The 27,938-nt window shown below is 40.1% G+C and overlaps 1 protein-coding gene across 3 annotated transcripts; it reads left to right on the top strand.

Annotated features, from left to right (window-relative positions):
- Window positions 1-69: 69 nt before the first annotated feature.
- On the top strand, window positions 70-27,873 carry LOC114156062 (uncharacterized). Of its 3 annotated transcripts, XM_028036272.1 has the most exons (9): window positions 77-248; window positions 2,575-2,696; window positions 2,922-3,035; window positions 3,195-3,251; window positions 3,662-3,799; window positions 8,745-8,792; window positions 8,998-9,111; window positions 12,903-13,001; window positions 26,833-27,873. In XM_028036272.1, exons 2-9 carry the CDS (start codon window positions 2,610-2,612, stop codon window positions 26,938-26,940), a joined length of 765 nt encoding a protein of 254 aa, XP_027892073.1. In that variant the 5' UTR covers window positions 77-248; window positions 2,575-2,609; the 3' UTR covers window positions 26,941-27,873. The 3 variants fall into 3 exon arrangements, with proteins under 3 accessions (XP_027892075.1, XP_027892073.1, XP_027892074.1); XM_028036274.1 differs by lacking the exon at window positions 3,662-3,799 and having other exon boundaries at window positions 70-248; XM_028036273.1 differs by lacking the exon at window positions 8,745-8,792 and having other exon boundaries at window positions 79-248.
- Window positions 27,874-27,938: the final 65 nt, after the last annotated feature.

Here is a 27,938-nt window from a genome sequence, read left to right on the forward strand (position 1 = left end):
TAAGTATAGCGAGAATATTATAGGCTTTGTGGTCTGTCGTTTTCTATGTGGAAGCTGGCTTGACTGCAGCTTACGCAACAGCAGCTGTACCCCCTATCTCCAGTTGCACCGTCACTGCGCTGCAGTCCTGGACACGCCCTGCATCACCCCGCAATGCAATTTCAAGGCTCTGACACAAACTCCTCCACAGGATTAAAATAATAATAAATAAACAATTAATAAGCTGCAGGACGAACAAAACATCCAAGGTAAGGTCATTTCTGAATTATATTGTTAACAGTTTCCGTTATGCAATCTCTGTGCCTGAGAGATAGCTATATCTTGGCCAATTAAAAACATTGAACAATTTTTAAAGATCGAGGATAAATTCTGTGTGCTTTAATGGGAGTTGTTACGGCCGGTGCTCCTGGAGCTGTTCTAACTGCAATCATCGCAGCATCCCTGTATCATATCAGACTAACCGGACAGAACACATAGGGAGCATGGAATTAGCAAATTCTCATTGCTCAGACAAGAATGAGACGTCAGGTGCCGCATGCTTACTTTTCTATTCACTATATGCCACTATACGCAGTAAGCAATGCGGCTTACTGCATACGTTTCCCAAGTGGTTCTATTTTAAGCAGAAGAGACTGAATGCGGCATGCTCTAACCTTCCCGTTTCAGTCTGTGGGAAATCTTGTGGAGTTAAATCAAAAACAGACCAACGGCACTAAGTTCTGTCCATCCACTTGCAGAAGAACAGAAATGGCATTGTCAAGATAACAAGTAGATAGCGACTACCATACCAAGATGTTGGTAGTGGTTTTACATCTGGGCGGCGGCAACTGAGACATGCTGCTGCTGTGCAGACTGGTGTGTGTTAGAATCATGGTACAGACTGTGCCTTTGCACAGTCTCTCCAGCCCCCACCCTAGTGAGTTGAGTAATGATGTTTGGATGCAGATAATGTTACGTAAATTATGACTAACATTAGCTAGTAATGTGTGTGAGATAAATGACTATCATTAGCCAAAATATCGAGTTAAGCTTTTCAACCGTATAGGCTGGCACGTGCAGAAGGTGGTAAGGTGGGATGGGGAGGTCGGAAGGGACTTGAGCTCTGCCCCCTTTATCCTTGATACTCCAAGTGCCCTTTAAGTTTATTTTACTTTCATTTTACTTTCTTTTCCTTGGATTTTTTTTTCCATTTTTTTCTCCGAAGAGTTTTTGCGGCGCTAGTGACTCGCATTTTTTCGACAGTAGGCAGACAGGAAGGAGGGTGAGGAGAGGGGGGAAGACATGCGGCAAAGGTCGTCGGGACCGAGAGTCGAACCCGCTACGTCTACTAAGGCGTGGGGCGTGCTAACCCCCTGCGCCACCACAGCACGTCCGCTGGTCCCGCCAGACATTAACACATGCACACAACTCTGACAATCTGTGACTGACATCTCTCTGTGTTTTATATGCAGACAGAGGTACAGATAAAAAATACAGCATTGAGATCTGGACCACATCTAAGGCTCAAGATCGCATAACAGTCACCCAAAGGTTTACGCACATGCGGCAGCTTCGGGTTGGGTTGGGTTGGGATTATGAACCGGTCTGACATCTGAAAAAAGGCTTTGACTCTGATCCGGTCCTGGTCTGAACCAATTCTGCCTAAAAATTAAATGAGATTTCTGTATTTGTCACCATTTATAGAACTGTGACGATGTTTTCTTTCTAATGGAGTTGGGATGAAAAAAGGACATCGGGCCCATGTCCGTTTACGGGTCTTGACCAAATGCTCACCCACTGCTCAGATCAAAAATGATCTGAGCAGTGGGTGCTTTTTGGACTTGTCTGTCTAACTATCATGTGCAGTGAGGTACATGGCTGGTGAGGTACTGACTTAATCTGCTCAGATCAAAAATGATCTGAGCAGATCATTTTTGCTCAGATCGAAAAATAATTGTGTGAATCTGTTTGCTTTTTGGACTTGTGATAAGCAGCTGAGCATAGGGCACCCGCAGCTGTGTGTACCTTGAGATTTTCCTTTAAGTAAAACAGAAAAGAATAATTTTTGATTTTTTTTATTATCTAACTCTCTTCACTATTAACAACATTTAGGGGAACAAAGGATCTAGTACGTAGCGAGTCTGTGAGTGCGCACGCCAAAGCCTAAATGTTATTGGTCAGTTTACTTTTGTAAATTTGGCGATTTGGCGCTTTTTTTGTAAGCTAAACTGAATGAGCGGTGTTTGAATCCTCCCGTAGTTCTAAGAGTGGTCGTTTGGATCCTGCTAGAGCTTTTTACCATGTGCGCGGTTCTGGCTGTTCGCCGTTTATGAGCTTTTTGTGTGTGTGGTTTGGTGAACTGAAGAGCTGACGGGTCACCCGGTTGGACAACTGTTTAACCCGCTACTGGTGCATTCACACCAATGATGTAATGATGACAAAACCTTCATACAAACACTGTTTTTTAATACCATCGTTTTCTGTATTCAGCTGTTCTTAGGTCGGCTGCAGGCATTTATCCATCTTTTAAATTTTTCCAGACTCCAGTTTTGAAAATGGTAAACTTGTGTGCCTGTCTTTTTCTGTTTTGCTTAGTCTTGTGACACCACCTGAGCTTCATTACCAGCAGAATGGCTAACAATGATAAAAGTTCAGCACCAAGTCTCTCTGCACGCCAGCTCCAGTCCCACCTCAAGATGGAGCCAAAGACTTTAGGGGTACAATGGCATTTGAATTTTTAAAGTTTAAAAGTGTATAATGTTTATTGTTTTTGCATAGTATGGTAAATACCATACTATTTACTATCGAAATGAGAAGTGTAATTCCCCTATTTTATTACTCAATAAAACAATTTTGAGTAATAAAATAGGGGAATTACACTTCTCATTTTGTTTTATAAATCTGTGATGATTACTTCCTGTATCCTCCTGTATCCTTTCCAGGCAATCCAAATAGTTATTGGAGCTTTGATCCTATGTCTTAGTGCCTCTGTGCTTCAGCTCCATGAAGTACACTTCACTGGGGATGTAGCACTGTTCCTCATTGTTGTCATACAGGTAAGACAGTTGGAATTTTTAGTTAGCATATTTTTAACTGTGGCAAATTTTACAATATTTTACTGTGCGTTACTTTTCTAAGACAAGATCTTGCCATGATCTTTGCTTTTATTTTCTGTTGGATCAGCAGCCTAACCAGATTTTCTTGAAATGCATCAGGTGACATTGTCTGGCTCAGTATTGGTCCATAGTGGCAGAAAACCAACAATGTTTTGGGTAAGTCTAAATAAAATCTAAACAGTCCTGACTGTCTTTAATACACATCCATCTATCTATCTATCTGTCTGTCTGTCTGCCTGTCTGTCTAACTATCATGTGCAGTGAGGTACATGGCTGGTGAGGCACTGACTTAATCATAATCAGATTTACAAATGTAGACCCCCAGGCAATCCTATAAGCAAATTATAAATGGTGATTGCTTTTCCATTTTTCCTTTCATGAGATGGAACAATTAACATGCCAACTGACTCCTGAGGATGATGTTTTCTTTTAGTAATGCACAGTTTGACTGTGGGAGCAAATTTACTTGGGCATCCATTGTTGAACTACAAATATTTCCTAAAATTATGTTATTGGATGTCAGCCAGAATAACTCCCCACATGAACGCTGCTATTGTTATTTGCAGGTGAAATGTGTCCTGGTGCTGCATCTGGTCAGTGCTGCATTTGCTACTGCTGCCCTGGGTCTTATGTCTAAGCATCTCCCCTACCGCCAGGATTCTTACCACTGTGAACACTGCCGGAGACTAGAGCAACATGCTGTGGTATTGTGTTTAAAATATACAAAAATGATTTCCTTTTATATTTACATTTTATTAACAGAAAAAGCTCAGAATAAATAAACGCGGATGTTTCTAGCAGTAATGACCCAGAAATCTACCAAATTCCCTGCATGAGGGAGCCAAGATTTGTCTTCTACGATGATGTTTTATACTTAAAGTCTTGCCTGGTGCAAGACTGAAACAATGTTTGCGGGACAAAAAGATACCTTTGTCCGATTAATATAGTCCCTAATAGGATTTAATCAAACTACAAAATATGTACAGTTAGAATTTTAGATGAACAGTTCAATTCCCCTATTCACTACAGGCATGAAAAAGGGCCTTACCAATGCCAAAGGCCTTACAGAGACTTATTTGTTATGGAATAGCAGAGGTATTTTGATTCTCAAATTTATCTGAAGAGAGAAAATAACTTAGGAAGTTTTAAAATGTTGGAAGTTAGTTAGCTGAAAAACGTTTTTCTGTATTTTCCTATTTGAGGTAGTGAATCACAGCATAAAGATTCTGGGTTGGTCTGTATGATTTCTTTTTATGTTGTCCCCATGAATACATAGGATTTCTAAAAGTACTCTAAATTTTTCCCACATTAAAAAACCTTCATATTCATTTGGTGACATGGGAGAAAAAAAAGCATGTGGCAACGACTCGTTCAATTCATGGGAACAAAATTATATGAATAGTGAGTCAGTGACTAGCAGTTCATTGACTAGCAGTTGTCAGCTGCTTTGCAAACATGGAGAAATCACTCATTTTGTTTTATTAATCTGAGAATGAAATGTCATATTGTTCAGTCATTTGCAGTTAGGCATGGAGTAAGTGGTAGCAAGAGATACTTAATTCAAGTGCTCAAAAAGCACAAATATAAGGTCCAAAATGTAAAATAAAACATCATTAAAACCACATTAACCATCAATGCAAACTGAAATAAAGTCCTTGAACACATTTTATAAGAGTTTGTCGCATTATGTAATAATGAGGTTGCTCTTTTTAAAAAATGATAATTCAATGATAAGTTGCATTATGCAATAAATGTTTGCAAACCAGTCTTTGTGTTCGTTCCAGTCAATATATATCTAATAACAATCAAGTTCACTATGCAAACCTAGGTTTTGCTAAAACTGGACATTATGGAAATTCAAGGCTTTACACAAATTTAGGAAATAAGAACAGACACAGGCTTCAACACAAATAAAATTCCTGACTCCAAAATCAATGGAGAAAACACAAGATCAGTTTCAGAGTTCAAAACAGCATTAGAAACATTATTAAAACGTTCCTATATAAAAAGCTGATCAGGTAAAATTTCTCAAAAATTAATTCATTAATTGATCTCTCTAAATTGCCCTACGGTGTGAATGTGTCTGCGTAAGGATAAGCGTGTTAGATGATGGATGGATGAATATTTGTTAAAAGTGTCTGACAGTAGAATATGAAAGAGAGAATCTGTGAAAAGTCCTCTGGCTCTGCTACTGTCCAGAAACAACCAGTCAGAACCAAAAGGCAAACTTTTGGTTCTGATTGGTTTCTAATGCGTTGAATGTGTCTCAGCACATTCAACACATTAGACTACTAATGTACTGCAGCTACGCAATTGGCAGAAAACACCCTAATATTATATAATCATTGTTTATAATGATTTAGACAGGTTTGTACAGGTTTGTCAGAACTATTTCAACCCATATTAGAACTTTGCATTGATTTCCCTTCATTTTATAGTAGCTGCGATTTTGCCTAACCCACACATTTTCCCTAACCCTATACAATACTAGCCTATTCCTAACCTTAATCTTAACTAAAACTTAGTTAGCATCTTACCTCTAAACGTTACCCCTGACCCAAAGCAATGAGTTCATCATATTAGGACCGGGCTTTGGTCAATCATTTGGATCAGCTGTTCTGAAACAGACACATCTAAAACATGCAGACTGGAATTGAGAAGCACTGACCTAATGTGACACTAGACATATAATGGTGCGTTCACACTAAATACGTTTTGAGCGTCACGTGCATCTGGTTTGCATTCAAATTCTATGTGGAGGCGTGTCGAGGGCTATTGCGGTTCGCTTCGAGCGTCTAGCGCGATTTGAACCGTTTGGAGCGTTTGACACATGTATCGCATCCAACATGCCACATAGACTTTGAATATAAAACAGGCTCGCCTGACACTCAAAACGTGTTTGATGTAAATGGACCATTAAAATGTTCAGTTCTACTGGTAACAATGATATCAGCAGTGATGACATCACTCTTTGATGCACCAAATGAATCTCTCTTGAGTGTAGCACACAGGCTGTTTATTCAGACCTGTTCCTGTTTCAGAGTTATAAGTTATAACTTATCAAACTTCTCCAGGAGTATTGTTAAAATTATTTGAAGGCACAGAATCAGCCCAGTACAGGTTCACATTCTCAGGTTAGAGAGACTCACCTGGTATAAAGCTAATTTTTCGGTACTGGAATTACATTTATTAATTTAATCAAAGTATGTCATGAATATGTGTGCATGTACTCCATCTTAAGTCCAGAGCATATTAGTTTTTTGTTTGCTTTTGCCACCACTAGATGATATGCACATAAGATATAACATAAACAGCACCATTCAAAGATGCAATGAGTTTATAGCAGTTGTTCCACAATGTCTGTAGTTCTGACATTCTGCCATCACTGTGGTTCTAAAGAGCAGCTCAGAGAGGCAGACTAAATTCTGTCTATTTTGAGTCTAACTGACACTGTTTTGTGTCAGACTTTTGTTTTGAGTTGAATTTGGCTCGTTTTTTGTTAATTATGTTGCCACAGTTACTCGAATGCCAACAAAAGTAATAGCTCCCCTCAGGGGATTGAGCCACACGTTTTGATATATACACTGCTCAAAAAAATAAAGGGAACACTTAAACAACACAATATAACTCCAAGTAAATCAAACTTCTGTGAAATCAAACTGTCCACTTAGGAAGCAACACTGATTGACAATCAATTTCACCTGCTGTTGTGCAAATGGAATAGACAACAGGTGGAAATTATTGGCAATTAGCAAGACACACTCAATAAAGGAGTGGTTCTGCAGTTGGGACCACAGACCACTTCTCAGTGCCTATGCTGTCTGGCTGATGTTTTGGTCAGTTTTGAATGTTGGTGGTGCTTTCACACTCGCGGTAGCATGAGACGGACTCCACAACCCACACAAGTGGCTCAGGTAGTGCAGCTCATCCAGGATGGCACATCAATGCAAGCTGTGGCAAGAAGGTTTGCTGTGTCTGTCAGTGTAGTGTCCAGAGGCTGGAGGCGCTACCAGGAGACAGGCCAGTACACCAGGAGACGTGGAGGAGGCCATAGGAGGGCAACAACCCAGCAGCAGGACCGCTACCTCCGCCTTTGTGCAAGAAGGAACAGGAGGAGCACTGCCAGACCCCTGCAAAATGACCTCCAGCGGTCACAAATGTGCATGTGTCTGCACAAACGGTTAGAAACCGATATGAGGGCCCGACTTCCACAGATGGGGGTTGTGCTCACAGCCCAACACCGTGCAGGACGCTTGGCATTTGCCGGAGAACACCAGGATTGGCAAATTCGCCACTGGCGCCTTGTGCTCTTCACAGATGAAAGCAGGTTCACACTGAGCACATGTGACAGACGTGACAGAGTCTGGAGTCTAGAGATTGCTTGCAATAATGCAGACTTTTTGTTATCTTCGGGGAGTGTATGGTAAATATTTCTGTAACAGGGATCATGACAGTAAAACTAAAAAGGCAACTAAATGGTGGAAATGTTGGCATATATTGTCTTGTGTCAAAGGTTTAAATACTTAGCATTTACAATATGATTGTTGTAAGAATGATATTGTTGAACACAAAAATTGGTTTGTGGTTGTTTATTGCATTATGCACTACATATCTTTTTTTAAAGAGCTACTTCCAGTGAAAATGTAAAACTCTTTTGTATAATGTGACCAACAATTACACCTGTTCAAATATTTTACTATGTTTGGGGTTGATTATTACATAATATGTTTTTATTACATTTTGAAGCCAGAATTTGTTACAGAATGCAACGTTACAAGGTAGGCATAATTAAGTGTCTCCTGCTAAAAACTACTTCATGTCTAACTGCAAGTGACTGAAGAATATAACAATTAATTCTCAGCTTAAAATAAAGCACAATGAAATTAGATTTGTTGCGTCAGCCACTTGGAAATACATGGACAGTCAATGTAGTCAATGAACAGAGAAGTAATTTTTTCCCACCAATTAAACAAGTTGTCCCCTCACATTTCTTGTGGTGTTTTTCTCCATGTCACCAGATGGGCTTTGTACATACTAAGTTAAAATGATCACTCTAAACTGTCCTTAGATGTGAGTTTGTTTGCATGGCTGTCTGGTCACCCTGTGTTGCAATGTGATGGGCTGTTGTTTTCAGCTGTACCTCACGTGTTGTCCTCTGACTGGAAATAGGTATCACCCTCCTGAATCATAATTTTGTTATGGGTGTTTCATATTATAAAGTACCATAGGTTGTTTAAATGTAAAATCTAAATTTGAACTAAATGATTAAATTTGTTGGTAAGTAACTTCAATGTAAGACATCAAATTAAATTTCATGTTTGATTCTAAATTAAATACAGCCAAACGGTTGCAATAAAATAAAATTATCTAATACATATAACAAAATATACAGCAGGTGTAACAAAAATTGTCTCTACAAAAATAAATTGATATAAATGAGGTATATTTATATCAATACATTAGATACCCCTAACTGATATCTATAACAGATACTGTATATTATAATGTGAAGGACATAGCTTAGGTCTCAAAGAAGTTGACCACTGATATGATTGTATTTGTAATTAGTAATACCGCAAAAAAATAAAAATGGACTGTACAAGTTATGAAGCAGACTTCCTATTTCTCTGTGTTTACTGTCCACTGCAGCAACATTGTTTCAGAAAATGCACCGGGCTGGTCGAGCAAAAGTGTAAAGTAAGTTACTAACTATTGCTACAACTTTGGTCACATATATTTTTAGATTACAGACTGGAGTCTAAAATAACTAAGTTGGAGAATATATATTTTTGTAGATACATTATGGAGAGGCTCAATAATACATTGTATTTTTTAGAAGCTACTTGTCTCTGGAATATTCACACTAATTGTAACCATTTTAACTTTGAAATTCTCTGGGCAGCTACTTCTTGATGGGATTTTGGGAACTCTGGTGATCTTCCTAGTGCTTGAGCTGCTGATCTGCATCACTGCCATGTTGTTTGGACTAAGTGTTCTGGCTGCAGGAGGAAGCCAGGTAAGGGTTTCATTATTTAAGTAATTTTCAAACAAAGAAACAAAAAAACAGTTGCACAGAAGTATTCCTCATTAAACTGAATTTGCTGTACTTGCTTTACTGTACTTAATTTACAATAAATTTCTTTTTTTCTTTGTGTGTCACAACATGAAAACTGAAATGCAACCTGTATGTGTTTACTGATACAACCACAAAGCTAAGAACCCAGAAAAACCAAGACCATTTGAATGTAATTTTATAGAGAGCAGTGATAAGTATTTACATGATTTGATTTGCAAGGAACTGATACATCTACCATCAGCACACAACTCTGACAATCCGTGACATTTGATATCTCTCTGTGTTTATGTCAGATTTAAGCATCCTAAAACATCATTAATAAAAAGAGAGGAAAGACAAGAGTTAGATTTCTTATACTCGCGAGGAGAACGGACAGAGACATACTCAGTTACAATCTCTACCCGCTTTGAAGTACGTCCTGCCGAGCCCTCTCTTTTTATTGAAACAGGGTATGCCCTAATCACAAAGCACGTTACATCTCAAAGGAAAATAGGTCACACAGCTGCAACGTGATTCAGTTATACAGCATATCTTCTGGAACACAGGTACATGTACGATTAAACAAAAACAAGTTATACAGCTTCACACAATCGTTTGTGTCAAGGGCACTGGAACTTCTTGCCGAGCGATTATCTGCTGAAACCGGCTGCAACGACTCCCTTACTCAAAACATTCATGTTGACTGCTCTCTTCAGTGAGGCCTCCTTAAATATAATGATTAATATTTATATAGGTTATTATTTTAATTCTATCAGTTTATATCAGGGATGTCAAACTCCAGTCCTCAAGGGCCGGTGTCCTGCAACTTTTAGATGTGCCTCTGCTGCACCACGCCTGAATAGAATAATTAGGTCATTAGCAAGGCTCTGGAGAACTTATCTACACAAGGAGGAGGTAATTAAGCCATCTAAAAACTGCAGGACAGTGGCCCTTGAGGACTGGAGTTTGACACCTGTGTTTTATATGCAGCCAGAGGTACAGATAAAACCTACAGCATTGAGATCTGGACCATATCTAAGGCTCGAGATTGCATAACAGGTTTACCTACCTACCAGGCTCCGCTTCCTCAATGGAAGGCATGTTGGTGAGATTGAGGAGATCTTCGAAGTACTCTGCCCACCGGCCCACAACGTCCCGAGTAGAGGTCAGCAGCACACCATCCCCACTATAAACAGTGTTGGTGCTGCACCGCTTCCCCCCCCCTGAGACGCCAGATAGTGGACCAGAATCGCCTCGAAGCCGTACGGAAGTCTTTCTCCATGGCCTCTCCAAACTCCTCCCACGCCCGAGTTTTTGCCTCAGCAACCACCCGAGCCGCATGCCGCTTCGCCCGCTGGTACCCATCAGCTGCTTCTGGAGTCCCACAGGCCAAAAAGGCCCGATAGGACTCCTTCTTCAGCCTGACGGCATCCCTCACCGAAGGTGTCCACCAACGGGTTCGAGGGTTGCAGCCGCGACAGGCACCGACAACCTTGCGGCCACAGCTCCGATCGGCCGCCTCAACAATGGAGGCACGGAACATGGTGGTCCACTCAGACTCCATGTCCCCCACCTCCCCTGGGACGTGTTCGAAGTTTTGCCGGAGATGGGAGTTAAAGCTCCGTCTCACAGGGGATTCTGCCAGACGTTCCCAGCAGACCCTCACAACACGTTTGGGCCTGCCAGGTCTGACTGGCTTTCTCCCCCACCACCGGAGCCAACTCATCTCCCTCTCTCTATTTTTATATTTTTTTGAAAACCTAATTTTATCATTTTTCTTAGCAGCATAATAACCACCACAGTCGTTCTTGTCTTCTACTGACTGCTGCTGAACACCTTCACAGTCAAGTGCGCCAAGCAGGAATGAGCCATTTCATGCAGATCCAGAGGGGTTCAGGGCAAATATGGATATATGTTTTTTATTCTTCGAGTGGGAACACAAAATTTTTACTGCTAAAAACAATCTTAGAAAACACAATATGATTAATTTTGTAATTGTCTTTTTTTTTTTTTTTTTATGAACAAAAATTAAATAAATAAATTGTGGAGGCTCCCCTGTCGGTCAGGAACCCTCAGAATTGTCTAACTTTCCCTCCCCCCATACGGCGCCCCTGGCTGACAATTTGGATTAAACAAAAGTGCAAATAATTAATATTCATTTTAATTGTGTTTTTTTTTTTGATTTGTTGTTTTTAAGACTAGTTGTGGGTTTAAATATTGTTTCACCGGTGATGTCTTCCCGTAACACACCCAATAATATTTTTACTTTTCCTGTCTTTTAATACAAAAACATGGTGGACAGCCTCTGCACCTCGGCCACCGGGCTTAGCAAGTTTTCTGGGGGAAACCCTGCAATTGTAACAAGATTAATGATTTCCTAACTAAGCTCCACATTCCTGTGATTTCACCAGATCTTAAGAACAAGTTTAAAGGGTATTATTTAAAGATGAGTATTAAACTATCTGGTATTTAGGCCCGAGCAGCAAAGCGCTGCGAAGGCCTATTGTATCTGTACTGTTTCTTCTTATTCTTATGATTCTCCCTCCAAATGAATTGGCCTTTTGGGGGCTTAATCATATTCAAAAACTCACCAATGTTGGATTGAAGGTCCATTTTGGACCCTATTTTGGCCGTTTACAGCCTTTGTATTTGATCGAACTCCTCCTAGGGATTTCAATTGATCGGCTTCAAACTCGGTCAGTCTGATCATAAGGCATGTCCAATTCAAAGTTATCAAAATGGTGACATTTGAACGGGTGGAAGGGGGGTTAGCAAGGCTCAAAGTTCCCCTGTGATCGACTGTGTAATATGTAATTACAAAGGGGATCCTTGTCATGTGTAGGGCAATGCTGCCCTCTGGTGTCGAATTACTTAAATAATGAAACTATTTCAGTAATTCGACACCAGAGGGCAGCATTGCCCTACGGAATGACAGTTCAATGTTGTAATGAAGAGGAAAAAATGAAAAATTGGTATTTCTAACACAAAAACTCACAGAGACACCAAACTTTCAGTGATTGATCATCATCGGGTGTCCAATAATATCCAATGGTCAAATGATGACATCACTTAGGCCACGCCCCCTGACAACAGGAAGTCTCATATGTTACTGTGAACGGTCGATAGCTTCTGCACCAAACTTGGCCTGAGTGATCCTGGAGGGATGCCCGTCGGACCTACGTCATCATATTATGACGTCATCTAAGCCCCGCCCCCTCAGAACAGGAAGTGCTATTTTTTTCCTTGGAAACTTTCATCTATGGCTCTCTTGACCTAATCAAGGTGATTCTGTGTTGGATGACAGATAGGAAGTTGGTCTCGCTTGCTTTAAAGTGCTAAGAGTTTTCAATGGCGCTAACGCCGTTCGTATACGTTTGCCTCTACATTCCACATATTTTGACCGAGCTGCATCAAACGTGGCCTGAGTGATTCTGGTGGGATGCCCGTCGATCCTACGTCATCATATTATGACGTCATCATAATATGAAACTGTGCGAGAGCTTCTGCGGTGGCTGGAACCCCCGCGGTGGCCAATAGGCCGGAGCGGCGCTTGCTGCGAGGGCCGCCCGAGGCTGCTTGCAGCTTTAATCTAGGTTTATTTTTTGAAAGAAAAACAAACATATTTTTTTACTTTGAAAATATAAATAAAATATTTGAAGATTTAATAAATGTATATACTTTTCCTGTATCACATAGAAATATGTGTTGTGTAGAAACCTCTGTTTTACTCTGTGTATTTATCTCACCACTAGGATTCAAGTCACAGACCAGCCTATCCACAGACACGCCCCCCACCTGATCCTGCAGTTCAGACTGCTCAGGTTCCTCAATCTGCAGTTCAGCCTCCTCAGGTACTTTTTGTCTGTTTTTGGTTCTAATACAAAGTTGCAGTTAAACATTTACCCTTCCCTTCTCTAAGCCTATTTATCTATGCAGTCTTGTGGGGTTCTTTTTGGAGAGGTTGCCAATTTATCACATAGCAACACAGAGACACATACATGTTGAAGCAGCCATTATCAGTAACTGAAAAACTATAAACTGTAACATTTTGAGTTGCAGAGTCCCTGATTCACCAACACTCTGTTTACTTGGCAATAACATTGAAGTTGAAAATTTTCCAGATGGATACGTAGATTCACTTACTGTTTTCTATTGCCAAGAAAACTGTCTCACACACACAGGCACACACACACACACACACACACACACAGTATTTTCAGTGAGTGATTCCTCTTGCACTGAGTCAATGATAAATATTTATGTTCAATAAAATTTTTTTTTAAAAAGTGGAGGAAGTTGTGAGCAATTTCAGTGAAGATTTGAACAATTGATTTGCAGTTTTGGAGGAAGAAGCTAGATCAAGTAATGAAAAAGAGGGACAATGACGGATCTAGAAAAATTAGATAGGCATGAATTTCCCAGGGTGGCAGCATATGCCAGAATTATACGTAAAATAACGTGCTGTTATTTCACAGCAATAAGAATCTAGTAACATTCTACATGGGAATGTTGTAACATTTTCATTGGTGCACTGAATTCAGTAACTTCATTATTCTCTGTTCATGGATACATTGCACTGACATGGCTTTCACGTCTTGCATGAGAACAAAAACTACTGTCTTTCATTGTTTCCTTGTTACTGATTTTGATAGGCCTTGAGGTCACTTGAGGGTGAGTGAGTTTCTGAAGCAAAGTCTGTATAGCAAAACATTTTGGGTTAATTTTGAACAAAATTGCGGACAAAATACTATAATTTTCTTAACATTTCATAATACCCAAAAATCTTTATTTTTTTCATTCTGAAGCAAGCATAGTTATTAGGATGATGAATCTGAATATTTATTTGATGATATCAAACCAAGATTTTGTATTGTCTGGAATAAATTAGAAACGTAATCTATTGTCGCATAGAGAGAAACTTCAGGAAAAGGTAACTCGGAATTCAGTAATATTTCCATACTTTGTGGACCAACTGGGCTGAATTTATTTGATGATGATGTCTCAGTCTCAAGCATTTAATGGATATCAGCTTACACAGACCTAACATTTGAGTTTACATGTTGCAATATCCTATCCATCCATTTTCTTATACCCTTATCCCATTGGGGTTAGTAGAGCTGTTGGTGCCTGTCTCCAGTTGTCAACGGGTGAGAGGCAGGATACATCCGTCCAGGAGGTCACCAGTCCATCGCAGACACGTTGGAATATGTTTTTTATTTTTAATCATCTCAACTTCACAGCATCTATTACCACTGAGGATGAAATATAATTTATTAGTGTGGGATAGTTGATTAGATTTTCCTCTTTCGCACTGCTGCCCATCGATATATATTAATGGATTGGTGATGCACCATTACCATGTACAGCCCCACTTTTCACTATTTGTATTGTGCTTTTCCTCCATTTGTGCCGACTTTACTGTACACACAGACTCGTTACCATGGCAACAGACAACAGGAAGAGGACTCAACAAAGCACAAAGAGAACATTCAGCCAGTTATAGTTTTATGTCTTCAGGTTTGCTGTTTCTTTTGTGATCAAGGGAGCATGTGTTCAGAGATCATATTGATCTGCTGGCACATTATGACGGTTTATTAGTGCTTAGATTGCCCCAAATGATCATCCTGAAACTCTGCGCAGAACTTTTAAGAATAATAATACACCTGCTCTAAACTTATCGCATCTCTGACAGTACTGTTTACATTGTATCCTACTGTATATTGGATATATAAAGTGCACAACCAGGGGTGATAAAACTCTGGACAAGCTGTACACAAACATCAGACAAGCATACAGGGCTAAACCCTTAGCACACCTTGACCAGTCTGATCACGTGTCCCTGCTACTGATCCCTGCTTACACCCCCCTGTGGAAACGTGTCCCCAGTACAACCCGGACTGTCACCATCTGGCCTGAGGATGCCTCTCACCAACTACAGGACTGCTTCCAGAGAACTGACTGGGAGGTTTTTGCACATCAGGACCTGGAGAACTACACCTCAGCAGTCTTGGACTACATCAGGTTCTGCACGGACAATGTCACAAGGAACAGACTCATGAGGATCTATCCGAATAGGAAACCCTGGATGACTAAGGAGGTCCGGGGCCTCTTGAAAGCCAGGAACTCTGCTTTCAGGTCTGGGGACAAAGTACTCTACAGTTCTGCCAGAGCCAACCTGAGAAGAGGCATCTGCCAAGCTAAGGCATCATACAGAGGGAGAATAGAGAAGCAGCTCAGGAGCAACAACACCAGGCAGGTGTGTCAGGGTGTCCAGCACATTACAAACTACAGATCCAGCAACCAGCCATGCACGGAGGGAACCACTTCCCTGGCAGAGGAGATGAATATCTTCTTTGCCCGCTTTGAGGCGACACCTACCACAGCTCCATCACAGCTGCCTGTCCACAGCAGCTCTACTGTCACAGTAGAGGAGTGTGAGGTGAGGCAGGTGATGAGGAAGGTGAACCCAAGGAAGGCTGCGGGACCTGACGGTGTGTCGGGACGGGTGCTTAAAGACTATGCAGACCAACTGGCTGGAATCTTCACAAAGATTTTTAACCAGTCCCTGTCTCAAGCCACTATCCCTCCCTGCCTAAAGTCCTCTACTATTGTCCCCTGCCGAAAAGAACCAACATCAACACCCTGAACGACTACCATCCAGTGGCACTCACACCGATCATCATGAAGTGCTTCGAGAGACTGGTGCGGAGTCACATCCTCGCTGGCCTGCCTGCTTAGCTGGACCCTCTCCAATTTGCCTACAAAGCAAAGAGGTCCACAGAGGACGCTGTATCCACAGCACTTCATGCTGCCCTGACCCACTTAGAGAAGCAGGGGAGCTACGTCAGAATGCTCTTCGTGGACTTCAGCTCAACATTTAATACTATACTTCCCCAACGTCTGGTGTCCAAGCTAGCAAGCCCTGGGGTCCCATCAGCCACCTGCAGTTGGATCCTGGACTTCCTAACAGGTCGCTCCCAGAGGGTCAGACTGGGCCCTGTTAAGGAAAAATGATTATTTTTAGTTCTTAATACAGTTCATCTTACGACATGTGTTAAAGGTATATTCAGCACTCTTATTTGGAACAGTTTTCTGTTGAGCAGATGAGCAGGCATCCAGACAAACAGGGGCCAAAATGCAGATCACTCAATGGAGCCTCCCCACTGTGAGGCCGGGCTATAGGAGGCCATAAAATTAGCATTTTCCTTGGGAGACAGAGACTTTAGATTTCACAGGTATCTGTGAGGTCTTATCTCAGGATCGTTCTGTACTCAGAATGACCGTGGGAGCCACAGGGGGTCAGGGCCAGCGATCAGATGGCCTTTTGATCTTTGCCGTAAATTAAGGGGAGTTCCAAGTTTCTCTGAGTGCTTAAGGGAGTTTCCAGTTGGTCAACAAGAGGAACGCCTTGAGTGCATAAATTAAATAGAGAAACACCTCTTTAGTATAAGATTACGCGTCAGGAGGAAAATACAGAGAGCGGCCACCATTTTGCCTTTTTGCATCGGCTCTCTCCAAAGACGTCTTTGCCTTTTTGTTTTGTCTTTGTTTTGTGTTTGTTTGTCTCCCCTTGTCTGTCTTTATTTTTATGAGAAAAATGCATATCTCTGTTCCTCTGCAGCTCTGTTAATTGATTCATGCGTTGCTTTGTATGGGATTAAACTCTGTGATCTGTGACGTCAACACGCTTTGTTGTTGTTTTCACTTTAGCAGCACGCCGCCACTCTCTGAGGGGAAATTAAAGAGGAAAGAGCCAAACGATTTGTCCAAAGTTAACGTTAAGATATCCTCTTTTTTAACAGCCCCCACACCTCCACTGCTCTGAGCCTGAACACCGGATCGCCACAGGGTTGCGTGCTCAGCCCACTTCTCTACACCCTCTACACTCATGACTGTGTCTCCAACCACCTCAGCAACAAGATCATAAAATTTGCAGATGACACGACTGTTGTTGGTCTCATCTCAGGCGGGAAGGGGGAGCTGGAGTACAGGGATGAGGTGAAGCGGCTGTCAGAGTGGTGCAAAGTCAATAACCTGCTCCTCAACACCTCCAAAACAAAGGAGCTGGTGATCGACTTCAGGAAGAACAAAACGGACATCCAGCCTCTCACCATCAGTGGGACCTGTGTGTAGAGGGTCCCAATGTTCAGGTTTCTGGGCATGGAGTTGGAGGACAAGCTAACCTGGAGCACCAACACCAAGGAGCTGTTGAAGAAGGCACAGCAGAGACTGTACTTTCTGAGAATACTCAAGAAGAACCGTCTCCCCTCAGAGCTGCTGCAGGCCTTCTATCACTGCTCCATAGAGAGTGTGCTCACGTACAGTCTGTGTGTCTGGTACGGCAGTAACACATCCACGGACAAGAAGGCGCTCCAGAGGGTTGTTAGGGCAGCAGAGAGAACCATAGGCTGTCCCCTCCCCACTATGGAACAGATTTACACTTCCAGGCTCCACAAGAAAGTTTTGGACATTTTAAATGACTCTTCACACCCTGGCCATGGTCTCTTCCAGCTGCTGCCATCAGGCAAGAGATACAGAGCAATAAAAACCAGGACAAATCACCTAAAAAACAGTTTTTACCCGATGGCAATCACGGCACAAAGGCATAAGAACTTCTACTCTTGACACCACTTTGTTAAAAATGTAAATTCTGTTGCGACACCTGCAGGCGCTGCAACCATCTTCTGATGTCTATTTATTTCTCATTTTGTACTATTTATTTCTTTATCTTTGTATATTATGTATATACACATAACCTGCATCTTAACTCGAGTCAAGCAAATCTCAATCTCGTTGTAATCTGTTGATGACAATGACAAATAAATCTTATCTTATCTTATCTTATATTTATGTATAATATAGGATACATTTATCAGCCAGCTGATTTATCGATCAGCCGATTTATTGATCAGCCGATTTATTGGCCAGCTGATTTTCTTAACTTTTGGGGATCGTGATCGACCGATACTTGCATGTGAAGCCAATTTTATCTCCTGATCTTATCTATCTCAGCAAAGGGTTAAAAATCATCCACTGTCCTCTTCTGTTCTACAATGAAAGAGGTTTGACTGACAGACCAGCCAACCAGGTCATGTCTGCACATTCACAGTTAACCATAGTTATCCCACTGTTACCAACTGAGTGATTTCCTTGCTATATTTACCGACATTTCAGACAAAAAAACTGGTATTGGTCAAAATTAGCATATCAGTATTTTTAAAGACCGATAAGCTTCGATCGTCCAAAAAACTGCAATCGGTGCACCCCTACTTAAGATGTAATACATATATACATATTCATAACATTCTTTGATTAAATTAATTTTTTTAGGTGTAATTACAATAGCTAAAATTTTTATTTATACCAGGTGAATTTCTCACCTGACAATGTGGACCGACACTGGACTGATTCTGGGCCTTTAAACAGTTTTTATTGGAGAAGTTTCAAATAACTTAGAAGTTGATGTAAAATATAGTGTTGTTTTTAGCCACATAAATTATCATGCTCAGCAGCAAATGCAGTAGCCATGGAACTAGATGTAAAAACATTAAGCTAAAAAATGTCAAACATTGAGAAGTTTTAATTGTTGTTATCAAACGCTATCAAACATGCTGTTTTGAAGCAAAACAACACCCCTCAGAAACATAAAAGGCAAACTACAAGAATCAACTCATTTAAAGTTAAAACTCAGTTTCACACAAATACAAACATTCTAACATAAATGTTTGGTTGTTGAATTTCACCATTCAAGGTTGCTATCAAGCTAAGTTTCTATTAGCAGTTCCACAAATGTTTTGGGTAAACATTACTTTACCAAGACACATGAACACATACCTTTATAGTGTCTTTTTTCTATTCTTCCTCTTTCATTGTTTTGCTAACTTATCTTTCACTGGTGCTTTGGACTTTTGGATGTGCGCTGCACATTGCATGGCAGCTCATAGTACCAGTGAAACATGACCTACTGTGGCCACCAGGAACCCCCAAGGAGCACTTTCTTCTTTCTTTTTGTCCATAAAAAGAATGATTTCTTTTTATATTTGTCAAATATATACTATTGTAATAAAAATACTCCCAACTTTATAATGAAATCGTGTGTTTTTGTTAATATAATCACATAGAAAAAAAAATTAGAAAAGAAATAAAAATCTGTTCTACTTAGGGCGCCCCCTAAGAGCTCAAGGGCCCGAAGCTGCCGCTTAGTTTGCTTATGCCATGTTGATAAGGATGGCTGTACTTGTGGGAGTAAGAGATTAACGGAGACAGTTGATGTTTCGCATTTGAAAATATGCAGATTGAGTAATGTTATTGGCATGAGATTCAAATGATAAGGTCCTATTGAGGATGACACCCAGATTTTTAGCTGTAGGAGAAGGAGAAATTGTGGAATTATCAACTTTAATTATTAAACTATTACTTTTAGATAAGATAGACTTGCTGTAGAATGGTGTTGATGGTTGAAAACAATGCTTTGGAGTTCCCGTTACTTGTGCTGATTAAATTAGCATAGTCGTGATATCCACTCAGGGGCGCCATATAGGGAGGAAATGTTAGGACAATTCTAAGTGCCCCTGGCCAACAGGGAGCCCTTCACAATTTATTTATTTATTTTTTGTTCGTAGAAATAAAATAAAAAATGGGGCGATAATAATTTTATCCTTTAGGTTAAGCTGTTGTACTTATCGCCGGTGGCCTCAATTAAAACAAATGACATGGTGTCTTCACCTTTTCTTCTTGGAAGGGGCACTAGGCAAGGATGCCCTCTGTCTCCATTGCTATTTGCTATCGCAATAGAACCTCTGGCCATCTGGTTGCGTGCCGACAGGGCCGTGCAGAGACCTATGGAGGGGCAGGGACTCAAATTTAAAAAAGGGGCACATTGAACAAAAACTCCATACAACAACACAGCAACAACCCATATTAATCAAGAATTTAATTGGATCCTATCATTGCCATCATGCGGGGAAATGCAAAGCAAATATAGTCTATATTTTCCCCAACAGGTATAAAGTTTCTGTTTCTGCTGCTGACAGTCCTGGAGGGCTGATCTGATCTGAGACTGCAGCTGTTAAACAGACCAGAGGAGAGAAGGTCTCTGGTTATAAAGTTATGAAATAACCAAAATTGCTGCCATTTTACTGATTAAGCCCTAATATTATCTATTTAACCTCTAGAACAACCTGGCTGCAGACTGATTTATAGATCAAAAAAGCTCAAAGGGGTTAACTCTATATAATAGTTTGATGTTGGCATCTCTGAGATCTAGAATTATAAGACTGGAATATCAAGGCAAAGAAAACTCAGTAGCTGCTGGTAGGGGCCATTCAGGGGCCTCCAGACATTCAGGGGCCCCTAGAAATGGTTTAATTGTAACACAGACCATAGATCTAAACCTGTAGCATCATTTATAGAGAATGACAATGTTATTAAATTTTATTTAATACATCAGCTGAGAAAAATAAATAGTACATTTAGGATTTAATTAGGAAGTTTACTTTGTAAAACTTCAAACAATCATCTTGATAGCTTGATTGTTGTGTTACCATGGCTACAATATGGTGTACAGTAATCTTTGTGTTTGAATTGGGTTTGTTCACAAATACATCAAAGCAAATAACCAATAATCAGTGATTGATTTTAAACTCTGCCAATAAACCTGGTCTCCCTCTCACAGATTCACCTTATCTATATTTAAACATGTTAGCGATGCTGAGGTTCTTAGTAGGACGGGTTCCGGAGGGAGGGGGAAAGGCCCCATATTACCTTGGGTCGGCCCTGGAGGAACAGCTGCTGCGATGCGCATCTCTGGAATCTACCTGGAATCTACCTGGAATCCCCCGGTGGCCCCTGTCAGTCCCCTGATGCTTTGGGGACATTTTGATTCATTTCATTGTGGCATGTTTGGCTTTTTGCTGCGGTTCTAATTATTGCTACAATATTTTCTCTGATGTTTATTTTGTGAACTCTAAATGCTCTGGGCCGAATCTTCCTTTAACACTTGAGGTTCTGCAATAAGTTCTATTTACAGCCCAGAACCTCCAGCCCAGATCCCTTCAGCAGCGGCTTTAACCCGCCTGGTAGAAACGTTAAGTATAAGCAGAGAGAACAGAGAGCAGGTAGTACCAGGTGGTACCAGGTGGTACCTGGGCTTTGAGCTGTGTTGCGACTCTCGGTGACAGTCGGTATCGTGTCTTATATCAGGATGTCTGATATAAGATATTCTTTATATCTGTCGGTGGACTGACTCAGACTGCCTTTAGTGAACCGGGCTTTTAGCAGAATGATTAAGTTAAAGTCAGAAGTTTTCTCTGCAGTTGAAGCATTTATGAGTTTAGGAGCGAGGCGGGTTTTGTCCCGCTATTGCAAGGACGATTATGAAAATATAAATAAAAACAGTTTTTCTAACGTCAACATCAGACCTACGTTTTTATTCACAAACCAGTGTATGAAAAAATATTCTTGCCCATAATTTGATAGTTAGAGGACACAGATCCGTCCCCTCCTCCTCCTCACCATGGACTGAACAACAAAGAGTCTGAACAACATGGAGGCTCTGAGAGTCATTATTAGACTGATGGCAGAAAGAATAGTTTATTTTTACTAAATTATTATATTTAGCTAAATATTATTGCTGAGGGGCACAAACAGGCCTTCTGACATACAGATTAAAAATAACATTAAAATTTTTTTTTTAAAAACTCAAAAAAGGCACTAGGGGCATCAAGGATAAAGAGGGCAGGGGCTCAAGCCCCCCACACTCCCCCTCTGCACATGCCTGCGTGCCGAGGAGGGCTTTAAGGGTATTCTGAGCTCTGGTGTAACCCATAAGGTGTCCCTTTATGCGGATGACCTACTCTTATACATTTCCGATCCTCATGCATTCATGAGCAATAAATATTGTGCTATTATAAATATTGTGCTATTATCAGTATTGAACCAAAGAAAGCAAGTTTCAAGCCTTTAAAATTATGTGTGTGTCCTACTTTTTCCCCTGTAGGAGTCAGGCAGGTGTAGCTCCAGCTGCAGATCATCGGACTAATCAGGAGGTGCCTTTTAATAGGAGCTGGATTCTTGTGGCAGAGGCCAGATGATTCTATCACATCTCGTGATTCCTCATTCCTGGTCCAATTCTCTGTCAGAATGGCTGTTTCTCCCTGGTCTCATCCTGTCAGTTTCCATGCTGACATTGACATTCCCCATCCCTCCTCGCTCCTCTTGCTCTGCCCTCCTTCACTTCATAGCCAACATCGTCATTCCTGTGCTCTGGATCCTTGATTACTTGCTCACCTGTCCACCCTCCAACAGTCTTTTGTTTGGAGGGTGGACAAGCCTGAAGATATCATTCAGAGAACATCATCTTCGTATCGCTCCCCCGCTTGCAGCCGATCTTAGTCTCAGCGGATAGATGAGCCTCCTCAGATTTCCCTCACCTTCACCAATAGTAACGTCTATCTCCCTTACACCCGCATATTGATCTCCTACCCAGTCCCCTCATTAATTACTCACATTTTTCTCCATCAGTGCAACCGTCTCCAAGATATACATCAGCAGCTGACTGCCTTAACTCAAACCATGTCCGAAATGTCATGTCAGCTCCAAGAAATATGTACTAACATGCAATCTTCTGGTACTAATCCAGTGTGTCCCCCTACCTTGTCAGCTCCTGTCGCTACGTCCGCCTCACCTGCCTTCCGGGAGGCTGTATTCTGGAGAACTGGATAAGTGCAGAGGGTACCTCCTCCAATGCAGTTTTTGGCCGATTCCCTCAATCTTTCTGTGATGATTCCAGCAAAATATCTTATATTGGGCTTTTAAGAGATAAGGTCCTCAAATGTCTGGAGGCAGTCATTAATTAAACTAATCTCTACTATTACTCATTCTATGAGTTTACTGAGTCCTTTAAACAGACTTTCGATCTGGGATCCAGTAGTGAGGAAAAGGCTCTGGAATTTAAAGCAGGGCAATCGATCTGTTTCAGACTTGGTCTTTGAAATCTGCACTTTAGCAGCTGAAACGGGGTGGAATAACGTCACACTTAAAGAAGCCTTCCACAATACTCTTTCGTAGAAATTAAAAGACGAACTTGCTTACCGTGACGAATCTGACACTCTAGAGAGGTTAATCAATATAACAGTTTGTATTGACAACAGAATGAGACAGAGGTCCAGACAAAGAACTGTTTCTTCCTCTGTCCCATTGAGAACCGAAACACCCAGATCTCCCTTCCGTTACTTCTGCCTGAGCCCAGGCAGATTGGTCGGCGTTGAGCCCTGGCTTCTGCTCAGTCGTGCTGCCTCGTTGTTTGTGGACTATTTTGGACTTATTTATCATTAAAACCGTCATTTCTCACGTTACCTGGGTCTGCTGCATCTGCCTCACACCCTCACACCCGCAATTCATGACACAAACGGTCTCACCAAACACTAGATTCATATCAGAAAGATTCTTCAATGCTTACTTGAGAACAACTCGTTTGTAAAAGCAGAAAATTGTGACTTTTTTATATGTCTTCCTTAACCTTTTTGGGCTATATGTTGGAGGATGGACAGGTGAAAACGAATCTAGAGAAGATTTGTACCATTAAGGAATGGACAACCCCAACCTCCAGGAAGCGGCTGCAGTGTTTCCTTGGCTTCGCAAACTTCTTCAGACGACTCATCAAAGACTTCAACCTTATTGCAGCTCCCTTAACATTCCTTAGAAGAAATCTTTCTCCTGGACTCAAGAAGCCGACCAAGCCTTCTCAGACTTCAGGAAGATTTTTTTCAATGCTTTCATTCCTTTCTCAACAACAAACTTCACCCATTTGTATTCTTTTTGTTCAACGTTTCTCTTCGCCGTCATACTACCATCCAAAAAATATTGCTAAAATTATGTCCCCACAAGATTCTGAAAAATTAGTTCATGCCTTTGTTTTTAGTAGACTTGATTACTGCAATGCCATTTTTACTGGATTATCAAAAAAAGCAATAAGATAGCTCCAGCTTGACCAGAATACCGCTGCAAGAGTCCTTACTAAAACAAAAAGAGATCTGCATATCAGTCCAGTTCTAAGATCCCTGCACTGGTTTCCTGTTGCTCAAAGAATAGAATTTAAAATCTCCTTAATAGCTTACAAAGCACTTCATAATAGAAACCCAGACTACATTTCTGATCTTCCCCAGCCCTATATACCACTCAGACCTTTAAGATCATCTGAATCAAACCTACTAACTATTCCGGGAGTCAGAACTAAATATGGCTTTTCATTTCTATGCTCCACTGCTTTGGAATAAGCTTCCTGTTCATTGTAAGACTGCCCCTACCTTGAGTTTATTTAAAACAAGGTTAAAAACCTTCTTAGCTATTTGAAGTTGCCTATTCTTAATTGTTTTTAATTTTATTCATTCACTATATTTAAAATGTTTACTGTGTCTATTTTTAATATGCTTGATTTTTTTAACCATCTTCTTGTTGTATGTTGTTTTTAACTTTCTTGTACAAACACTTTGAATTGTCTTTGGCTGAAATGTGCTATATGAATAAAGTTGCCTTGCCTTAGTCTGAACGCTATTATAACATTGGTGACCGGGAACTCTTAGCTATTGAATTAGCATTGGAAGAGTGGCAACACTGGCTTGAAGGCACAGAACAACCTGCCTTAGTATAGAACATACCAGAAAAACCTAGCTTATACATGTTCTACTAAGTGCCTAAACCCAAGACAGGCCCCAACATGTTTTCCACTCACATGGCATCCCATCAGAGATTGTATCCAATAGAGGGCCTCAGTTTGTCTCTCAGGTCTGAAAAGAAGACTTTTGTTGACTTTAATCCTGTCTTCCCTCTGACTTTCATCCCCAAACCAATGGACAATTTGAGAAAATGAATCAAGAGCTAGAAATTGCCCTGCATCGTGTTTCAGCCTTAAGTCTTTGAGTTCTTTGAGCACCCACTTGCCTTGGGTGGAATATGGACACAACTCTAATAATTTCAATCAGAAATAATAAGTAATCATTGCAGACTCTGACTAAAATATCCATTAGCTTGACGTGTCAATTTGTGATGATAGGACAGTGTAAATGTAGTGCCTTTCAATCAGATCAGAAGCAATCACAGAAGTTGTATGGCAATTATTGCAAGACACCGTTTTCCTTTCCCCTGTCAGACTTCACCAGGTATGACTACATAGTAGCCCTGGAAAAGCATGTGAATGTGTGCATCAATGACTGAATGTAGTGTGAAGTGCTTTGGGGTACCCTAGACTTGATACAGCACTATACAGACCATTTACAATTTAAAAACTCCTGTTGACTACTTTGCCAAATAGGGAGGTGGAATTTCTATATATTTTTTTATAAATGAGGACTGAATTCCACCCTACTTCTTAATGTTGCTATGGCATCAAAAATGGCATTGAGTATTTTTCCTAGTATCGGTACTGAGATTAAAATTTAGTACCGACAACTCCAGCATTTTAACAGTGTTATAGTACAAGTACATTTCAGTGTGGAAGTTCTTTTTACCTTGAGGCCATGAGAGGGTTTTTTATATTATTTAATTGCCCAGACAAATGTCACATGCTGTCAGACACAAAATGTCTGTTTGGTCTATTTTGTGATTATATCAACATGCATCTAGGTTCTGGCTCAAATATAAAATTTCAAATTTTTTTATACCAAAACAGATTTACATCTATGTTTTTCTTCCTTTCTTAAAAATAAATTACAAATGATACAAAATATATTATGATGTAATTCAGTGATTCTTGAGAAGAGAGAGAAAACAGGTCCTATGGATAAAGCACAAAATTTTAATAAAATTATACACAAAATATAATTTGTTCAAATATCTGACTAACATAACGTGGGCCATGTGAGCACAACAATGTATGTTTTTCTGTTTGCTAAATATTTTTTTATTTTAAACATTGTAGTAGGTGGATGGTGTCCAAGCAGACACCCCTTGTCCTGGAGCAAAACTCAATACATTATAATAGTTTAAAACAATTAAAGGAATACTAAGATAATATATTATCTTTAACTTATACAATTAAGTATAAGTATTCAAATAAATAATTATAAAAGTATCAATGAATTGAATTAAAAATTATTTTTATATATTTTCCAACTCCTTGAATTTGTCCCAAGTTTTTGTCAACACTGTCAGGCATAAAAAGAATGTAAAAAAAATCAGGCATTATTGGGGGACATCAGAACTTCAGAGGACCCCATGACCTCTTCCTTTCTCTTCCTTTGCTAAGAGGGCTAGGTAGCTCTGGTTAGCTTACGTTATTCTTTAGTTTTTTTTCTAATTTATTCCTAATTTGCTCGTCACAACTATGATGTGTCAACATCATAACTGACAATTTACAAAACTTTGATGAAATTTGATGAACCTCTTTTTCATCAAGTTTACTTGCAAACTCTTACTTGTGTTTGCAAGTAAGAAAATTTAAACCCATTTTGTCCCACATCTCAAGAATCACTGAATAACTATAATTTGGGATATTTACGGGAAAATAGTAATAGTAATGGAGCACAGCAGGAAAGAGGGTTAGAATACAGTAGTTTCCTGGCTAAAATGGGAGACTTGACAGGTATGGATCATCTGAAGCAAGAGTATTCTTTAAAGACTGTGTCTTAACAGTTAATCCTTTCTGCAAGCTATATTGACCTGTGACTGTTTTCTTTGTATCTTTAGGTGGCAGTAGTTGTGACAGAACCTGACTCAGAGCAAATTGAAGACATTTCCACACCACCGACTGAACCTCAGGTGGAACCAATTGAAGGCATTGCCACGGAATCCTGAACTGAGCTTTCACTGCTAAGAGTAGAAAATTTGATCGTCAGTAATAAAAATTTTGTTTTCAGAAACTCCATATGATTACATATTTGTTGATGGTTGCATTTGAAGTTAACTGGAAACAAATGATTTTAGGTTAAAAAAAATAGCCCCAGTAATCTTTTAATTCTTTTCAATCCATTGTCCTACGCTGATATACTACAAGTTTATAGGGAAATTTGGACTGAAGTTAATTCAGTTAAAGTCAATTAAATTAATTTTATTAGAAACAATTAAACTTGGGAAGCAGACATACTGTAACTGTAGATTGAGCTTAAAGCTGAGACTGTGAGGTAGGTAAATCTTGTTAAGAAGTTCAGGAATCGGGATGTACTATACTCTGTGCATAGATGTGTCCACTCTATAATGCCACCTTCATAATTTGTGTTGTCTGCTAAAATACGTTTTTATATAGCGCTTTCCTTGTTTGGTTGGTCATCCAATTTGCTTTTCACGAACAGTACTGTTCACTTGGCACAACTTCATCTGTACAGTTTTAACAGATATTGACATACACCCACTCATCAGCAAACGTACTCATACCACACACCTTCTAATTGGCACACAGCGTCTGATCCCTAATCTATAAGTCTTTGCTGCACTTTAATTACTAGTTAGAAATGTGAGAAATTATGCAGAGAAATGCTTGTATCTAAGTATTATTTATTTTCTTTTTCAAAGTGTTAACTACTGAGTAATCACGGGTTCCACAAAATGTAAGCGGCCATTATTTCATTTGTAATTATAGAATAGAATTGAATTTTATTCTGCTTATAATTCAGCACAGCTTGCTACTCATGTATACTACGCACTGCTGTCACATTAGGTCTACTATCTTCATATGAATGTATCAACATTGCAATCACAGTGAAAATAAAGTTAATGATTTGAAAACTCAAACAGTATTCATGATTGATTTTTCAATTACCATTAATTTCACTGCTGTTGTGAATAAATAATACTAA

Source organism: Xiphophorus couchianus, chromosome 13, assembly GCF_001444195.1.
Source record: "Xiphophorus couchianus chromosome 13, X_couchianus-1.0, whole genome shotgun sequence".
Lineage (NCBI taxonomy): Eukaryota > Metazoa > Chordata > Actinopteri > Cyprinodontiformes > Poeciliidae > Xiphophorus > Xiphophorus couchianus.